The 17309-nt window shown below is 42.7% G+C and overlaps 2 protein-coding genes across 2 annotated transcripts; one reads left to right on the forward strand and one right to left on the reverse strand.

Moving 5' to 3' along the window:
- Positions 1–16: 16 nt before the first annotated feature.
- LOC307240600 (cilia- and flagella-associated protein 20-like) lies at positions 17–5865 on the reverse strand (the record flags this gene model as incomplete). The annotated part of the gene is made up of 5 exons (XM_080014429.1): positions 17–199; positions 1429–1617; positions 1772–1883; positions 1972–2051; positions 5782–5865. The coding sequence occupies 5 exons, from the start codon at positions 5863–5865 to the stop codon at positions 17–19; spliced, it is 648 nt and encodes a 215-aa protein (XP_079870555.1).
- Positions 5866–12638: 6773 nt separating this feature from the next.
- On the forward strand, positions 12639–16298 carry LOC307240697 (G-protein coupled receptor 20-like; the record flags this gene model as incomplete). The annotated part of the gene is made up of 4 exons (XM_080014541.1): positions 12639–12818; positions 13572–13828; positions 14308–14440; positions 15684–16298. The coding sequence occupies 4 exons, from the start codon at positions 12639–12641 to the stop codon at positions 16296–16298; spliced, it is 1185 nt and encodes a 394-aa protein (XP_079870667.1).
- Positions 16299–17309: the final 1011 nt, after the last annotated feature.

The following is a 17309-nucleotide window of genomic DNA, read 5'->3' on the forward strand; positions in this document are numbered from 1 at the left end:
GGGGCTGAGGCAAGTGTCAGGGCATCTCAAGACAACACCTCATTACAGGCATTGTTCTGCTGATTCGTGTGTCACTGAGGGTTCTTGCCTTGGCCTTGTTCTGGACGGGCAAGTAGAGCTTGAACTCAGCTGGGAGCTCGTCCTCAGAGTACAGTCTGTCGGAGAAATACACCCTCCTGATGCGGCAGTTAGCGTGGATCTAAAACAATGGAACACAACACACTAGACATTCAAGATATATCGGTGTAAAAAGGTATGTGTGACCGAGCATGTGTGAGTATCTTCAAACAGTTTCTGTGGACCTATACAATTCAGGGCCAACCCTGTAAGGCTGAGCACGGACACAGATACTACTACCAGTTGAGCAATGGAGCATTCTGTTCTATCTCTCATTGCGCAGCCTAGAGATAGGGTGAAGAATTCGGGGGGAAATCTGGAACGACCACATAGTAGAACCATTGCTCCTCTGCACACACAGTAGAGGAGCCAGATGTGGTGGTTCATCTGGTAAGGAGGTGACCCTTTTTGCCCTGGGCACACTACACAACTTTCTGTTTTGTGATGGGGAATCTTGCAGTCTTGTGGTTTGCACACTACATGACTGCTCGGTGACAGAAGGTCACTGTCTTTCGGGTCTCCAAAGTACGTTTTGCCACCAAAACACACTTGAGAAGTGACACCAGGAATGACATGATAACACACGCGGGACAGGATTATTTATTTGATCGGGCAACAATTGATTGATCACTGTAAAAAAAAAAAAAAAGAATAAAAGCAGAATTGAAATAAGAAATATATTAAAAAAAACGAGAGAAGAAGAGTAAAATAGGTATGTATGTGTTTCTGGCTGCTGCTCCATGCACAGCCGTCTCTCCATCTCTGCTCCTTGACTCCTCCCCTCCCCTTTACTCCATGTCTGCTCTCATTGGCTCTAGCTCTTAACTCCCGACTCCATCCCGACACAACCAGATGTTAAAACTGCTTGATGTATCGCCGGTGTCTAAAAGCCGTCTGCGAGCTGTCAGATCGCGTTGTGAGCAGTTGACGCCACACGCTCGTCGCTCATGGCAGCACGCTATGATTTTCAACCGACCTAGGGCTTTGCTCGGCGATCACTAAAAACCTGCCGGGGAGCGGAAAATCAGACCAGAATCACGTAGTCTGAACCCTGGCATTTGGAGGTGTACTGGGCACGGCCAACTGGGTGGAGACCCAGGAGCTGCTGGAGAGACTGTCTCTCTCAGACGGCATGGGAACGCCTCAGAATCCCCCAGGCGAGAAGGACGTCTGGTCCACCCTGCTGAGCCTGCTTCCTCTACGACCCAGACCCGGATAAGCAGCAAGACAGTGGATGGATGGCTGTATCTGATGTTCCTAGACATGAAACCTGTAATGGTGTTTCCACGTGTGGTGTTTTGTGTGTGCTACCTGTACACATAGCGTCTCGATGTAGTTGGTTCCGTAGGCTCTCCTGGTGAAGTCCGACAGGTTGAACTGAATTTGGTTCCAGCCGTCGTCCAGCCTCATCGGCATGGTGCAGATGAACGGCTTCACCCGCGTCGTGCTCTGGTAATTACTTGCTCGAAAGCGCCGCCGCACATTCTTATCATCTAGGACCTTATAGAGGGAGGAATTGACACATGGGGAGAAAATCGCAAAGAATACATCCATCATCCACCCCCTTCCCCCGATTCCCCACAAATAGAAAAACAATTGGACTTCCGTGTTCATGACAGAATGTCCATATGTCGGCACAAGTGTCTGAACCCACCTGGATTTCAAAGGTAAAATACTTTTTGAGGTTCTTGATGATCATAACCAGAAAGGGGAGTTTGATGCCCAGTGTTTTCTTGGGGTCTGCAGGACATGTTATGTAGGTGGTGCTGTTGAAGGAAGACATGATGTGGCAGGTAAGACCACGGGGTGAAATTGCTTGAAAGCCTTTCATGAAGTTCCACGACACCAACTCACCTGACGTTAGAGCCTTCTATCTCCAACACCAGCGACTGGATCTCATTGTCCGTGATTCTCTTAATGTGACCGTTCCTCACCTGCAACCAAATGCACATTTCTGGTGAAATAAATGACCTACTCCTTGAACGGAGATGAAGAAAGCAGCTCTCTTGATCGCTCCTCCTGCTTCATGACACTCAAGCAATATTTTCTGCAACTATGGCAACCACTGAGAACAGTTTACAGCTGGGAACAGCTGTCCTACAATAGATCTTTGAAAGATTATATCCTTTTTTGAGATTATCGTATTAAGCGTCATAAAATAAAAATACCCCTTTTCCTTAAATTTGGGACGCCAGATATAGAGTCAGACCTCATGTTAGAGATTAACTTTAAGAGTTGGAGACTGTTGTAGCTGTTTCTAGTTAAGGGAACTAGTTCCTATTATTGCACATTTTATTACCATAGCCAATTTTTACCACGCTACTGCTCCCACAGTTTTGGAGCCACATACATGTGAAATACATCAAAGTGACCCGACAGGTGTGCTCTGTTACTGCCTTCTTTTTAACAACGTGCAGCAGACAAAATTTGCCATTTTGACACAAATTTTAACTCACAACTGCTCCCAGTTTTTTGAGCACATACAAATATTAACATACATTAACATGTTGGTCATTATGTACTAGCACTAGTTTCTACTGAGACTGCAGTTTCTACTGACACAACACTTTCTACTGCCACTACTGTTTCTATTGACGAATGGTTTCTACTGACACCATTGTTTCTACTGGCACTACTGTTTCTACTGACAAATAGTTTCTACTGACACTATTGTTTCTACGGACACTACTGTTTCTACTGACACTACTGTTTCTACTGACACTACTGTTTCTATTGACACGACACTTTCTACCGACACTACTGTTTCTACTGACACTACTGTTTCTACTGACACTACGCTGACTTGATTAAAATAATAGTTTTATTACACAAATCAGCATCAAGCCAGACTTGCCTAGGACGTCCAGGAGAGAACAAAGCCGGAAGAATTCTCTCCCAAGCGGCGATCGGCACTCGCTTTAGTAGCTGTACAGAGATAACATACCACATCTGGTTCCAATCCATAGGTGTCAGCTCAGCCTCTGTCTTGCCATAAATCTAAACATTTTCGCTTCTCTCCTCGCTGGGCCTCCAATGTACACACTCTAAAGTTTACTTTCTCCGTGTAGCTTTCGAAGTAACATACGTCAATATTATTACCGCACTATATCTCACACACCTCAGTAGACACCTCAGTTTCTACCGATACTTCTAGTGTAGTTTCTAGTGAAACTACACTTTCTACTGACGCTACTGTTTCTACCAACTTTTTTCCACTGACAATTCTGTTTCTACTGACACTACACTTTCTACCGACAGTACTGTTTCTACTGAGACTACATTTTCTACTGACACTACACTTTCTACTGACAACCGTTTCTCCCGACACCACTGTTTCTACTGACACTACTGTTTCTACCGATGTTTTTCTACTGACACTTCTGTTTCTACCGAGATTACACTTACTACAGACACAACTGTTTCTACTGACACTTCACTTTCTACCGACACTACTGTTTCTAGTGGCGCTACACTTTCTACCGACACTACTGTTTCTAGTGACGCTACACTTTCTACCTACACTGCTGTTTCTAGTGACACTACTGTTTCTTCAGACACTACTGTTTTTACTGACTACTGTTTCTAGCGACACTACACTTTCTGCCAACACTGTTTTTACTGACACTACACTTTCTACTGACACTACTGTTTCTAACGACACTACACTTTCCACTGACATGCCTTTTTCTAATGACACTATTGTTCCAATCGACACTACTGTTTCTACTGACACTACTGTTTCTACTGGTACTACACTTTCTACTGGAACTACTGTTTCTAATGACACTACACTTTCCACTGACACTACTTTTTCTACTGACACTACACTTTCTACTGACACTACTGTTCCAATCGACACTACTGTTTCTACTGACACTACTGTTTCTACAGACACTACACTTTCTACTGACAGTACTGTTTCTACTGACAACAGTTTCTACTGACACTTCTGTTTCTACTGACACTACTGTTTCTACTGACACTACTGTTTCTACTGGCACTTCACTTTCTACTGACACTACTTTCTATTGACAACAGTTTCTACTGACACTTCTGTTTCTACTGGTACACAACACTTTCTACCTACACTACTGTTTCTACTGACACTACACTTTCTACTGACAACAGTTTCTACTGACACTACTGTTTCTACTGACACTACACATTCTACTGACACTACACATTCTATTGACAACAGTTTATACTGACACTTCTGTTTCTACTGGTACACAACACTTTCTACCTACACTACACTTTCTACTGACACTACACTTTCTCCTGACAATAGTTTCTACTGACACTAGTGTTTCTACTGACAACATTTTTTACTGACACTACTGTTTCTACTGGCACTTCACTTTCTACTGACACTACACTTTCTATTGACAACAGTTTCTACTGACACTTCTGTTTCTACTGGTACACAACACTTTCTACCTACACTACTGTTTCTACTGACACTACACTTTCTACTGACAACAGTTTCTACTGACACTACTGTTTCTACTGACACTACACATTCTACTGACACTACACATTCTATTGACAACAGTTTATACTGACACTTCTGTTTCTACTGGTACACAACACTTTCTACCTACACTACACTTTCTACTGACACTACACTTTCTACTGACACTACACTTTCTCCTGACAATAGTTTCTACTGACACTAGTGTTTCTACTGACAACAATTTTTACTGACACTACTGTTTCTACCGGATTTTTTTCTACTAACAAGTTTCTACTGACACTACTGTCTCTACCAACACTAGACTTTCTACTCATGCTACTGTTTCTACAGACTTTTTCCTACTGACACTTCTGTTTCTTCTGACGCTTCTGTTTCTACTGACACTACACTTTCTACCTACACTACTGTTTCTAGTGACACTGCACATTCTACTGACACTACTGTTTCTACCAACACTACTGTTTCTACCTACACTACTGTTTTTACTGACGCTACACTTTCTACCTACACTACTGTTTCTAGTGACACTACTGTTTCTACCAACTACTGTTTTTAGCGACACTACACTTTCTACCAACACTGTTTCTACTGACACTACACTTTCTACTGACAGTACTGTTTATACTGACACTACACTTTCAACCTACACTACTCTTTCTTCGGACACTACTGTTTTTACTGACTACTGTTTCTAAAGACACTACACTTTCTACCAACACTGTTTTTACTGACACTACACTTTCTACTGACACTATTGTTTCTAATGACACTACACTTTCCACTGACACTACTTTTTCTACTGACAATACTGTTCCAATCGACACTAATGTTTCTACTAACACTACTGTTTCTACTGGTACTACACTTTCTACTGGCACTACACTTTCTACTGACACTACACTTTCTACTGACAACAGTTTCTACTAACACTTGTGTCTACTGGTACGCAACACTTTCTACTTACACTACTGTTTCTACTGACAGTACACATTCTACTGTTTCTACTGACACTACACTTTCTACTGACAACAGTTTCTACTGACACTACTGTTTCTACTGACACTACACTTTCTACTGACACTACACTTTCTACTGACAACAGTTCCTACTGACACTACTGTTCCTACTGACAACAGTTTCTGACAGTACAATTTCTCCATGAATTGTCTTGGTTACAAACCGCCGCTTACGTTTTTATCCCATATTTGAAGAGGCTTACTGCCGATGCTGTATAAAATAGACAAAAACCCATTTTGAAATGTGTTTTTGAACATCTTCTATCTGTGTGTAAGGGCGTGTCTATGGACGTCCTCTTTTTCAATGGCAAAAATGGATAGCTGGCCCTCAGAACACTCAGCTTTATACGGGGAGAGTTGTGACGTCACAAAGACATCACAGCGGGTGAGGCTTTGGGGGGAATTCCTCAATATGTAAACACGTGCTTCCATGGCAACTGGGTTTGTGTGAAAGACGGATAAATCCCCCGCCCTGGGAATTCTCTTTGGAAACTTGTTGGGGCAATAAAGGAATATTTTGTTTGGGTGACCGGTTTGTGAAATATTGACCCTGCACCCAGATCCCGCAGTTGCAGAGCCAACAAGAATGAATGTCAAATTCAATGATAAAAGACAAGGGACCTCAGGACCTTTTACTTCAAACAAATTTCTGTATTAAAAAGACTGTGTGAAAACTACAATGGCAAACAAAGTCTAGATTTTGAAAACTAGTGTGTCGTGCATGCACAGAGAATGGTTCCCATTCAATGTTCTTGTCCCTTCATGGTGCAGATATGGCTTTTTGTCTACAGAAACCTGCTGTTGCTGGCAACCAAACAACAGATACAAAATGATGAGAGCAATACAGCTGAAGAAATTTGTCACAGATAATCATTTCAATTAAAAAAAAAAAATCAATGAGCATCGTGTGGACTGAGGTACCTGTGGCCTTGGGTCTGCGCCTTTTCAAGCCTCTCATGAGCCCCGGTGCACTGCAGGGGGCCTTCGCTTCCCAGCATGAGTCTCCTGGCTCTCCACCCCCAGTGCTGATGAACCCTGATGGGTGGCCTCCAGGGTGCTGGAGAGGTGAACAGGCCATAAAAACAACCCCTTGATTTTGAGTGGCGCCGGTTTCCAAGTGTCAAAGGGTGTGTCGACAAGGAAAGTGGCGAGGTGGGAGGGAGAATAATGTGCACCAGCTTTGTGATGCACTTCCCCTCTGTTGTCACTTCCTGTTTACATGTCATGTCACAAAGCAGCTGCTGCTAACTATTGGTTGGTCATTTATTGGGTATTTTCCTTTAAAAAAAAAAAAAGAAAAAAAGAAAGAAAAAAATACCTCAGAAATCAGATGCTCATTTAATTATCGTTATGACCTCACTTTGACTATGAAAAAATATTATTTGTGCCTTGCAATGATTTATATAAATAACTGTTTAGTGTAGGATGTTGAAAAGTGTGTGCTATGAATCACAGTGGAAAATAATAATGTTATTATCCTTTTCTGAATGTTATAATCAACTTCAAAACTGCAGTGTGGTTGGTGCAGTCAGTATCAACTTTATCTCAAAGTTTTAGCATTTTCTTCCAGCCGGTTTCAAACTAATCTGGTCCTTGTTGGAGAAATTCTCATGCGTGGTTGGTGAGGTAATCTGCCCGCTACAAGAAAACAAAACTGAGAGTATTAAAGATATTTATTCTGCAGAATAAAGAGGATGATTCAATGCTGCTCCAAAGCAGTGTTCTGATCAGTCTACCCCAACTACTGACCAAGAGAATTTTATACCAAAGAGAGGTTGTGTGCCATTGTTCAGATGTCATCTACAAGACTGTGCCCCTCAATTGTCTCCCCGGGTGCTACCCTCAAACAGTAATTTCACAGGTACAATCAAACTCCGTCACAGGTACAATCCTACTATCCTTACAATGCTCTTTCAAGCCCCAATGGGGTTATCCTTATCTCCATACAAGGTTGAATGAGGATGGAAATGAAATGTGATCTGGTTCTTCAAAACTACAATTGACATTGTAGAGAAAGAACAGTCTCTTTACACAAACCCTGGGGGGCTCAGTAAAAACCCAGAGGCAATGTTTTAAATCCACGTAACATACAAAAGGCTATTGCCCTTATTCAAATACTTGATCATATGCATTTTTCTCTCACATCCTCCACAGCATACATTGCCCTCAATGTCAGTATTATGGGATATTATATGACATAAATGGCATAAAAGACCGGAATACCACAAACAATATTCTACCTTCTACATAAAATATTATATATTCTATATATATCTAACCTTCTATCAATTACCTAATGCTTCAACATCATCATCCTGAGTGGTTAGGGGCCAAATGGGGATGGGGGCAGTCTCTGAAATAGACACCGACACTTTTCAGTAATCAGTCCAAGGCTTCATGTATGAAGAACGAGATTCCCTTAAGTATTTATTGTTTTACTTTACGCGACAATTAAGAACTGAGAGTGAGAGTATCTTCATAATTTTTTTTTTTTTTTAAGTCTTTGCCTCTGATGGATATCCGCCAATCCTTAAGGTCTCAAGTAGAACATCCTTCCTCTCTTTCGTCAGGACTTTAAACACCCACAGCCAAAAGCCGCCTGACCAGACCCGAGCCTCAAATTGTTGAAAGAGGCTGAGAAACATTCAATTAAACGTTAGCCAGACGCTTCCACAGTCATAACTATAATGACGTTGCCTGTTACGTAAGATAAATCACGCTTTCTCCATTTGTTTTCTATGGACAACTTCAATAAATTCTGCACTACATGGCAGGTTGTTTGACACAGACTGTCACACACACACACACATGCACACACGCCCGTGCACACTCACACTCCTTGAATGGGTTCTGTGCCCTGTACGTGCAGACCCTGAATTGGGAACCTCCTCCACCTCTATTTGTTTACATCACTGTGTTTTATGAGGTGCGGCGTTACTCCAAGTACAATTTAGCTGAAAATACGGGTGAAACAGTTTTCCTGTTCTTTTTATCTCTGTGTGTGTTCTCCAAACATGTCAGAACTCTTCCCTTGTGTTTTATCATTCCATTTCGGACCGTCTTTGTAGGGCTTGTATCTGTTTCCTACGAAACGCTGTGAGTTAAAAGTTGTAAAAAATAGCAACTTTTGTCCTCCCTGCCGTCACTCTCGCTCTTGTTCTCTCTCTCTCTCTCTCTCTCTCTCTCTCCCCCTCTTTTCACTCTCTCTCTCTCTCTCTCTCTCTTTTTTAATGGTATTATTTATGGGGATAAAAATAGAGATGAAGAGAAAATATCTCCATCCTTCAGCAAGGGGACAATTACTCCACACTTGCCTTGGAAGTCATGAGAAATTCCACGTCGACGATGATGTCACTGAGGCAGCGTCCCTGGTGTCTCGCCTTAAAAGGTTCAGTGTGTGGAATTTACCGAACGGACTTGGCAGTAATATAATATAATATTCATAAGTATGTCTTATTTATTGTATAATCCTATGAAAATAAGAATCGTTGTGTTGGCGTTACCTTAGAATGAGCCGTTTTTATCTACCTAAGGAGAGGGTACTTGCTGCATCACCAGAATGGACAAACCAAACACTGATTGTAGGGCCTTTGGCCTTTCTCGCAAGTTTTGCGGCCCCCGTCTCTTCCACGGAGGCCGTCATGTTGCCGCCATGGGGAGGGTTATTCACTTGGTTGCGATCTGCACCCTCACCGCTAGATGCCACAAGATTCTAAACACTGCACCTTTAATGAAGCAATTCCCAACATGGGGTTCCAGGCCCCTACAGGGGGTCGCCGGAGATGACAGGAGGGTCACATGGCCTTGGACGATTTGAGGCATATGATTCTATGAAGTCAAATATTGGTTCAAAATGAGTCAAGCGTAGATTGTAACAAAATCCATGGCATTATGTTATAATGTATCCAATTTTTTTCCTCTGTTTGAAATGACGTCTAGAACAAGGGTGCTGGATTGGAGAAAGATCTTTTCTTTTCATCTTACTTTTCTTCATCTGTTCATCTCTTTTCCTCCATCCTTTGTGCTCCCTTTTCTTCCTCTCGCTATTCTTCTGTTTGCTTTTGTCTCGTCTTTCTGCCTCATGTGTCTCTGGTGCTGAATGTAATAGGATTTACAGAGGTTTGACAGAGAGGGGAAATCTAATTTACAGAGAGCGGTAGAGTGAGCGAGGAAGGGAGAGAGGGAGAGGAAGAGAGAAAGAGTCGGAGGGAGAGAGGCGGAGGGAGAGAGGTGGAGAGCCGACCTGTAGTTTTTACTGCCGCACCGTCTCTCCTCTCCGGGGATTCCTCTGAGCTGCAACCAAACTTCCAAAAAAATAAAGAGAAGAGCAGAAGCAGGGAAGAAGAGCAAGAGGAGAGGAAGCAGAAATGGAGAAGAAAGATAAATTAAATATTAACCAACGCAAGACGCCGCATTCTCATTGAAACTAAGAAGAATATATGCATGAGAAGTTTTGGGCTGTGTCATTCTCATCTCCAGGTAGGTGTCAACACAAGGAATTTCTTAATTCCCAACACTTACAATTTGTGAGTGAATCAGATTGTATTTATTTTCCTTTGTAATAATAGGGAGTTTGTGGTCCTGGGCAATTAAGGGCAATTAGCAATCCGTAAAACAAAGACAGGTTCCATGCACCTTTAAATTAAATAAAACATAGAAATATAGATTACATAAGGGGTCTGTCATAAAGAATAAAAGGGAAATCCAAAATAAAAAATATAAAAGACCAAAAGAAGTTAAAATAAATTCCAGTATCCCAAAAATATATGCAGAAAGAATCCTGAAATGCATACAATATCCAAAAGGACATAAATTGAAGACAATATACTGTTGTGTATACAATATATAATGAAGTGAATAAATATACCTACGGAAAGGGTGAGTATGATATGTACAAAATATACAAAAATATAGTGCGAGACAGCGTTCCACAGATAATCTTTAAAGGAGACAAGTTCCAAAGTAAACCCAGGTTTAAAAAGTTTATTAGTTGATTTTTGTTATTTATTTGATATGATTAAATATTCCTGCTGCGCATCCTGCTGTGTGATGATGAAGAGTGGAAACATCTTCCTCGTAAAAGTCACGTTAACAGATAAGAACTCATCTGTCTCCGGTAGGAGGAAGACACCTTTCTCTGCCAACAACTATATCTGGTCTGCTTGTAACGAGAGCATGGCTCTTCAGTCATTTAGGGATCCTTTTCATTTTCATCCCTATTGTTTTTGCTCTGATTTTTATTTTTATTTTTCTCCTTGGAATTTTTCGGGGGCGAAAAGTGTCTGGCCCACGACAACCGCTGGACTCACGGACATGGGTGAGGTTAGAACGTCAGAACAGGGACGTCTCAGACATCTCGTGGTTCAAGTTTGATCCATATCGATATACATTTGGAGCAGGAGTTAGTGGAAAGACCAACGAAAATCTATCGGAAGTTGCAGAGCGTTTGCACATCGCCGATACGCCAATGTTCTTCAACTTTTGGTCGGGTGGTAGAGCGAGAACAGTTTGTGCAGTGGGCCGCTTTGTTAAATCATCATCCAATTCGTTGCTCGTACTGTTTGCTGTACAGGTTGTAGCTATGGGGTGGCATTTGCATGGTGCAAGGTGTTTTGTGTAGACTCCATTGGTCTGTAGTGGTTGCTTCGGGGAGTGTTGCGATGACAATCTGGCTTCAGGAGGAATCTTTTAGCAGCCTTAGAAACCATAGTTCATTTTACAGTTTATAATGAAATGTAAGAGCAGAAGTTCAAGTTTAATTCCAATTATTCACTTTTGACACTGGCCTTAAATAGTGTTTGACAAAATAGCTTAAAAAAAACCCCCATCAAATGTTGAATTCCTTCCTTCAAAATACCTTGATTTCCTCCTTGTCTGCTGAATGTAAAAAGATGGCTCTTTAAAGTGGACAGTGAGACAGGAAGTGTCATTTTCATTAAATGTATGCGACCCTAGGGCGGCGTACATCTTGTCTCCGACACAACATGTGTCGCGTTGACATATCGCATGCTAAATGCTCCTGGAGCTGAATGGGCGACGAGTTGGGGTCGTGTCCCTGGTGATTTGTTGAAAGTGTCCCGTCCTTTTTGAGAATGTATCAAAATATGTTCACTTTCAGATGGAGGCCCACAGTGTTTACAATGAGAGGGATTTTAAAGCCTCTCTCTGTGGATTAACTACTGGTGATGTTGACCACTTTTCATGCCTTAGGCCCAGGATCCGTGCGTGTGGGTGTGGTTGTGTAAGGTGACGTGCCTTTTTGGGCGTTTGTTTTTGTTAAGCTCTAAAGAGTTTAGATCCGGGTGTAGATTGTCACTCTGCCTTTCTTGGGAAGTGGCTCTGATCCAACAGCACTTTAAAATTAAATGCAATACAGTCGTGCGCTATTTCATCACAGACTGTGTTCTGCAGCAAAAGTGTTCTGTGTGAACGAATTGTTTATTTTTACACAAATGACTCTACTCAAAATGGATCCATCAACTAGAAGTGGCCATTCCAGGTTCAGAAAATAAAAGTCCTCTGCAGTATTTTAATTCAACCATCTACGAAAATGCTATCTATGGCATTTATCCTTTGCATAGAATCACTTTGTATATTCTGTACAATTTTGCATATTTGGATATTTCTGTTCTGTAATTTTGTCTATTCTATTTCTGTATATTAGGCTATCTTCATTTTAACTTTATTTTAATTTATAATTATTATTATTATTATCTTTTTTTTTACGTCCATAAAGAAACCTATTAATCGTCACCATGAAAAGTTCCTTGTAGGTCTATATGAAAATGTCTTGGCAGAAGAAACTGATTCAGACTCTGAATTTGCTAATTGGAGTCAAGACAGAGCTTCAACCAATGAATCCAGTCCACAGGATCAGTACTTAGCTGGTGCAAAATCATCGCAGGACTTCAACTCTCTGAACCTGGAGTGACGATCCACCTCAAAGTTTGGGGCCCACAGCTGTAGGACATAGAAACCCAACCCTCCTCCCTCCTCTGTCATTTAGAAATCATTCATCTTCCCCCTCATCGATGGAGAACCTTCTCAGCAATCTCAGCACCACCCTCATTCCAGTCTCTCCGACCCGCGCCCCAGACCCGACAAACTGCAGCGCCTTGGACCAGCAGTGGGGCGCGCCGTACCTACACCACCTGGCCCACCTGGACGCACAGCTCTACCAGGAGTTCCACGCCATGTGGGTCTCTCTCATGGTAGGAACTGTTTGGAGTGTTTTGATGGCTGTTGCAGTTGGAGCGTCACCGAAACACGATGGCTGCATTGAAAAGGAGGGAAAAGGCTTCTCTATTACATGTTATGTGCAGTGGAGGCGTTGCGATTGCTGAATCTAATTCCACTTGAAAATAATCGACGTTATTTACTTTACTGCTGTTAAAAGGTGTTCTGAGGGATCACAAGATACACAAAATACTCACTATTATCACTTTATCTTCTATTCTTCTCACTTTCATGTGTTTGGGCCTTTGAGTAAGACGGAAGGTTATCAACACACTGGGAAACAACTAAACGTCAAAATGTACTGGGAGGTAGAAAACGTCCTCCAATAAAAAGAGGCATTTCAAATAGATGTTCCGTATTGAGTAACTGATTTCTGTTACTATTTTCTTGTAAACCTATCATAGCCTCGCCTAGAGTTATTTTTAACGTGTAACTACTGTGCTTGATTGCGGGAGCTGAGGTAGAGTTTATGAAATAAATGTGTCATTGGCTCCACTCAAAATAAAATCAATTTGTAAAACTGAACTTGTCAGGTTTCTTCAAATGAAAAGGATGAGAAATCCAGAATAAATATTAAATAAAATATAATAATAAATAACAAGTTATACAACAATATTTTAAGTGGTATGACATATTCTAAATTATAAATTATATAGATAATATAGTATGAATCTATGAATAATAATATTTCTGAATAGTGAAAAGCTACTTCCTTGTCTCTGGCCCAGGTGTGTAACTGTGTGATGCTGGTGGTCGGGGTGGTCCTCAACAGCCTGGCCCTGTGTGTCTTCTGCGGGGCCTCCACCCAGCCGTCGGCATCCGTGGTCTACACCATCAACCTGGCGGTGGCCGACCTGCTGGTGGCGCTGTCGCTCTCCGCCCGCATCGCCCTGTACCACAGCGGCGGCAGCTGCTTGGCCTGCTCCTACGTGCACACCTTCAGCTACTTCGTCAACATGTACTGCAGTATCCTGTTTCTGACCAGGTCAGTGAGGCGCCGCTCACGTGCACCTCCTTAGCTGGAAACATCCCCTCGTTCTGTGGTCCTCCTCCTACTCCTCCCCTTTCTATAGTAACATTATGGTTCTATAGCAGCATCTGTATTTGTCACCACGTATCCAATTAGACCGTTTCCTCCCTTTCTTCTCCTCTGTCGTTCTTTTCGTCCGCCCTCATTCACTTTTTATGCACACGTCGTTTGTGAACTCAGAGCACTCTCTCCATCTGTTTTGCGTGGACCTCTTAAAAGGTTTGGAAAGACACATGCTTGGCAGAAGAAGTGAGTTACCTTCAGTGGTTTCAGCGCGTCCGGCGCAGAGGACACCTGTCTTAATCAAAGCGGTAAAACTGAACTACCTGAAAACCTGGCAACCGAGCGCTGCAGACAGCCACCGACAGAATGCTGAGAGACAAACCATGTTCATGGGAAAGGAAGGAATACTCTCTCCCCCCCTCTCCTCTCAGTATCTGCATAGATCGCTACCTGGCCGTGGTCCATGCTTCCAGCACGCTGCACCGATGGAGAACGACGGCAGCGGCCCGGTGCGTCAGCGCTATGGTCTGGTTCATCGCGGTGGTGGTCACCTACTCTTTCCAGGTACACACAACACGCGCCACACACTCCGCGACAGTTGAGCTGTGAACCCACTCTTACAAAGGCTACACAGCCATACAGTGTGTATACAGTACTTTAGAGCATAAATTGCCCCTTCTCTCCGGACCACACACACACCACTGAGCCGGCTCTTTGTCTTCCTCTGCTCCTCTTAAGATCAGATGGCACCGTAGTAACAGTTCTTTCCCAAATCAGCAACAGACGATCCAACTGCAGAAATACCAGCTTACATAGAAATGACGTGGGAATTTTGTTTGAAAATTGGGGATTCAGACTAAATGCTAGGTTCGCGGTTTAGGGTGCGCCTTCTTAAAATGTTTCCATCATTCAAAACTGTTATATACTGTACATAGCACAACCCTCACTGAACGCGTTACTACCGAGAAACGTACCACTCTGCTGGAGCTTCTCACTCGGCTGAAATGCAGATCAAATTCGGAAGCTGTAAAAATAAAAATAAAAAGTTTGTTTTTACATAAAAAAAAAACAAAACCTTGCACATTTTATTGACTCAACAAGCGACAAGGAAAGTTGAGCAAGTTTCAACTTTATGCAAATGAGCAGCGTGGGCGACAGCCAATAGGAGGGAAGATACGCTCTCAATACCGCTGATCCTTGGAAAATGGACGTCCGGACTACTGCGTATTGTTAGTGATTAGGCTGTTTTTTTTAAATGAAAAATGTCCCGATAAATTTGATAAAATAAGAAGCAAGTCAGTTGATGTTTCTCAAACAAGGACGGTTCTTTATTCGAAGGGACGGATGGCAAGACTATTTATGTAATATTTTCGAGACGTAATTTATTTTGTAATCAGCTCCACCATTTTAATAAAAAATAAAATCGATATAATGTTAATTAAATATGGAAAGGGAGAGAGGTTTGAAATGTTTGGCGTGCCCACAACAGCAGTTGATTTTGAGCCCCCGAGCGGCACAGAAGCTCCGTCGCCGGCGGTGTGACCCTGGTATAACTGGCAACCTACTTTAACCGACGTTACGCTTTGGATGTGCTGCGCAAAAGGAACCGAATAGTTGTAAATAAAATGGGATACTGGCATTACTGTCATTCAAGATATGTTATGGCTACATGTTACAGTTATGACTAATGGGAACCAACATTTTAATGAGGCCTGGGTTGAAAAAGACACAAAGACAGAAAGTGTGTTAAAAGTGATTTGTGGTAGCCATTGATCTTCTTGATCTTTCCATCCCTTCCCCTTATCAGACCACGGCCTTGGAGTTCAGCTCGTCCTGCGTCCTCCTCCCGGCGCTCTTCTACCTCACCGTGCTGGAGTTCCTCCTGCCGCTCATGGCAGTGGTGGGCTTCACTCTGCGCGTGGCCTGTTTCCTCACCGCCTCCCAACGCCTGATGCCCCAGCAGAGCCGGGCCAGGAGGGCGCGGGCTGTCAGGCTGCTGGCCACCGTCTTGGTGGTCTTCGCCGTCTGCTTCACACCCTTCCACATCCGGCAGGTGCTGGTCTACTTCCGGGTTAAGGTGGCGGGGGAGGGGCTGGAAAAGGGGGCGGGGCAGGTGCTGGCCTATCACATCACCGTGACCCTGAGCAGCCTGAACAGCTGCCTGGACCCCGTGGTGTACTGCTTCGTGACGGACAGCTTCAAGAGGGTGTGGAGGAGGAGGAGGAGAGGAGCGAGGGACGCCGAGGGGGACGGAGAGGCCGGGAGGACGAGTCCCGGTGGAGGAGAAGGAGAGAGGAATTATGTGAATAAATGTTCGGGGACAGCGCTGGCGCTGGTGCACAGCGTGGCCATGCTCACCCACGCCGCCGCGCCCCATTCCCTGGCCACCATGGAGCATAGACTCCCAGTGCCTCAACCCTGAAGAACCTGGAGAAGATGGATCCACCCAGTGTCCATGACTAAGTTTAAGTGGATGAGAGTGAATGTTTAAAAAATACCTAGACGGAGGAGAAATTAGACAGACATGGAAGGAAGGCACGCTGACCCAGAGACAATGTGATTAAAATGGCCTCACTCTTGCCGTTTGTGGAAGCTGGGTCAAAATGGTCCTTGGACCTTTGTTTGAAATTCTGAATGTTTTTTTTTAATTCATTAGCCATCGATTTATGTCTTTGTGAATATTTTTTTTCACGTTGATGATGACCTCTCTACTAAGGGACATTTTCTGAAGTTCATCGAAACGCAGAACAGCTTAATTCATCACCAATCAATTCAAACACACAGAGGATTCCCCAGTGATATATATGGGTGTCATGACCCTATGTATATGTATGTGACAAATAACCTCTTGAATCTTGAATGTATACAGTATATATATATATATATATATATATATATATATATATATATATATATATATATATATACATATATAAGGCCAATATGCTGCCCCAGAAATACGTGTGTGTGTGTGTGTGTGTGTGTGTGTGTGTGTGTGTGTGTGTGTATATGTATATATATATATATATATATATATATATATATATATATATATATATATATGAATGAGTGGTGATGTGATATTGTACTATTATGGTGTACATGGCACCAAATTCTGTGAAGAATCAAAACCCTTTGACGTGAGCGGTTACGAGAGAAAGAGGGAGAGAAAGCGTGAGGGAAGAGTTAATGGGCAAGACACAAACCAATCTTCACAAAAGTATAAACTGTTGTAATCGTAACTCTTGCCAGAGCTGATTGGAGACCACTCGTGAAGCCTTTGTTTATCACTTTCCTAAGTGTCTAAATGGACGCACGTCCCAAGTGTCTTGCAGAGCCTGAGACCTTGTATTTCCAAAAAACAAAACAAAACAAAAAAAACCCTCCGCGAACACTGTCCACTAATGCATGACCATGAAACATCTTGTGTGTC

Source organism: Zeus faber, assembly GCF_960531495.2.
Source record: "Zeus faber genome assembly, chromosome: 1".
NCBI classification, from domain to species: domain Eukaryota; kingdom Metazoa; phylum Chordata; class Actinopteri; order Zeiformes; family Zeidae; genus Zeus; species Zeus faber.